Below are 1073 nucleotides of genomic sequence, written 5' to 3'. Positions count from 1 at the left end.
ACTAAATATTTAATTTTAAGTTAAATATTTAGTTTATAAACTATGACATTTATAAATGTCTGAATCATATGGTGAAAAACTGACTGAAAAATAAATCTGTTCTTTTTTTCTTATAAAAGGTTAAATAAAACAAAAATATTGGTGGTAATTTTTGACTGTGTAACTTTACAAACGGCACCCCATACTGTATAAACTTTAGAATTAAGCCTTTAATAGCACTTTTCACAGTCAACTAGGCACAAAGTGCTTCACGGTGCCTTTTTTCAACATTTTAAAAGTTTGGTCATTATTTACATTACTGTTAGATGCAAACATGGCTACTGAGAGCATCATGAACCCCAGCATCTTCTGTCTGTGTTCTAGACTTCAGACTGGAATTGATTTGTAACCAAAYATTAAAAAAGCTTCATTCATGTTTGTTAATTTGTATTTGTCCTGTTAATTTTGTAATGGAGTATTTTTGTTGTACCATCTTGCTATCTTCTGGTTAGATGGTAGGTTTTGCTCTCAAATGTTGGAACACTGAGTCTGAAGTTGTTTGAGTCAGTCTTGGTGATGATATAAAACATTGTACTTCCTGTTTAGMCCCTCTCTCCAGACTTGCTCATGTAGGAACATCCAGCATGACTCAACACTAATATAATCACAGTAGGTTATTCATCATCAGTATTTAGTCACTGTTCAATAAATGATCACAAAAGAAAAGCAAAGAATTTGTCGGTATTTGTTTACTAAAAAGTGATTAAATATTTCAGAGGAAGAACATTATTAAAGATGAATTTAAAAGATCAAAATATGCATGGATGTGTGCATCATCTTCTGCTTCATGATGTCCTCTTCAGAATGGATAATCTTTCCACAAGCTGAAAGAAAAATGAGATGTAAATAATTAGATGGGAGACAGAAAGGATCATTTTCATGTTCACCAAAACATGTGCTGGAAACAAACYGAAGCCTAAACTAGAACAAGAACCCATCCAATAAGAATGATTACCATATTTTTCGGACTATAAACTGCGACTTTTTTCCTGAACTTTGAACCATGCAGCTTATAGTCCGGTGCGGCTTATACG

General features: G+C 32.7%; 1 protein-coding gene across 1 annotated transcript in view; it reads right to left on the bottom strand.

Moving 5' to 3' along the window:
- Positions 1-710: 710 nt before the first annotated feature.
- pold4 (DNA polymerase delta 4, accessory subunit) overlaps positions 711-1073 on the bottom strand; it is a 28656-nt gene continuing 28293 nt past the window's right edge. Inside the window, exon 5 of the mRNA XM_014029108.1 lies at positions 711-863. Coding sequence (XP_013884562.1) covers positions 839-863 — 25 coding nt within the window. The 3' untranslated portion in view covers positions 711-838. The remainder of the gene's footprint in view (positions 864-1073) is intronic.

Source organism: Austrofundulus limnaeus, unplaced genomic scaffold, assembly GCF_001266775.1.
Source record: "Austrofundulus limnaeus strain Quisiro unplaced genomic scaffold, Austrofundulus_limnaeus-1.0 Scaffold855, whole genome shotgun sequence".
NCBI classification, from domain to species: domain Eukaryota; kingdom Metazoa; phylum Chordata; class Actinopteri; order Cyprinodontiformes; family Rivulidae; genus Austrofundulus; species Austrofundulus limnaeus.
This window is presented reverse-complemented; position numbering and strand designations above follow the sequence as displayed.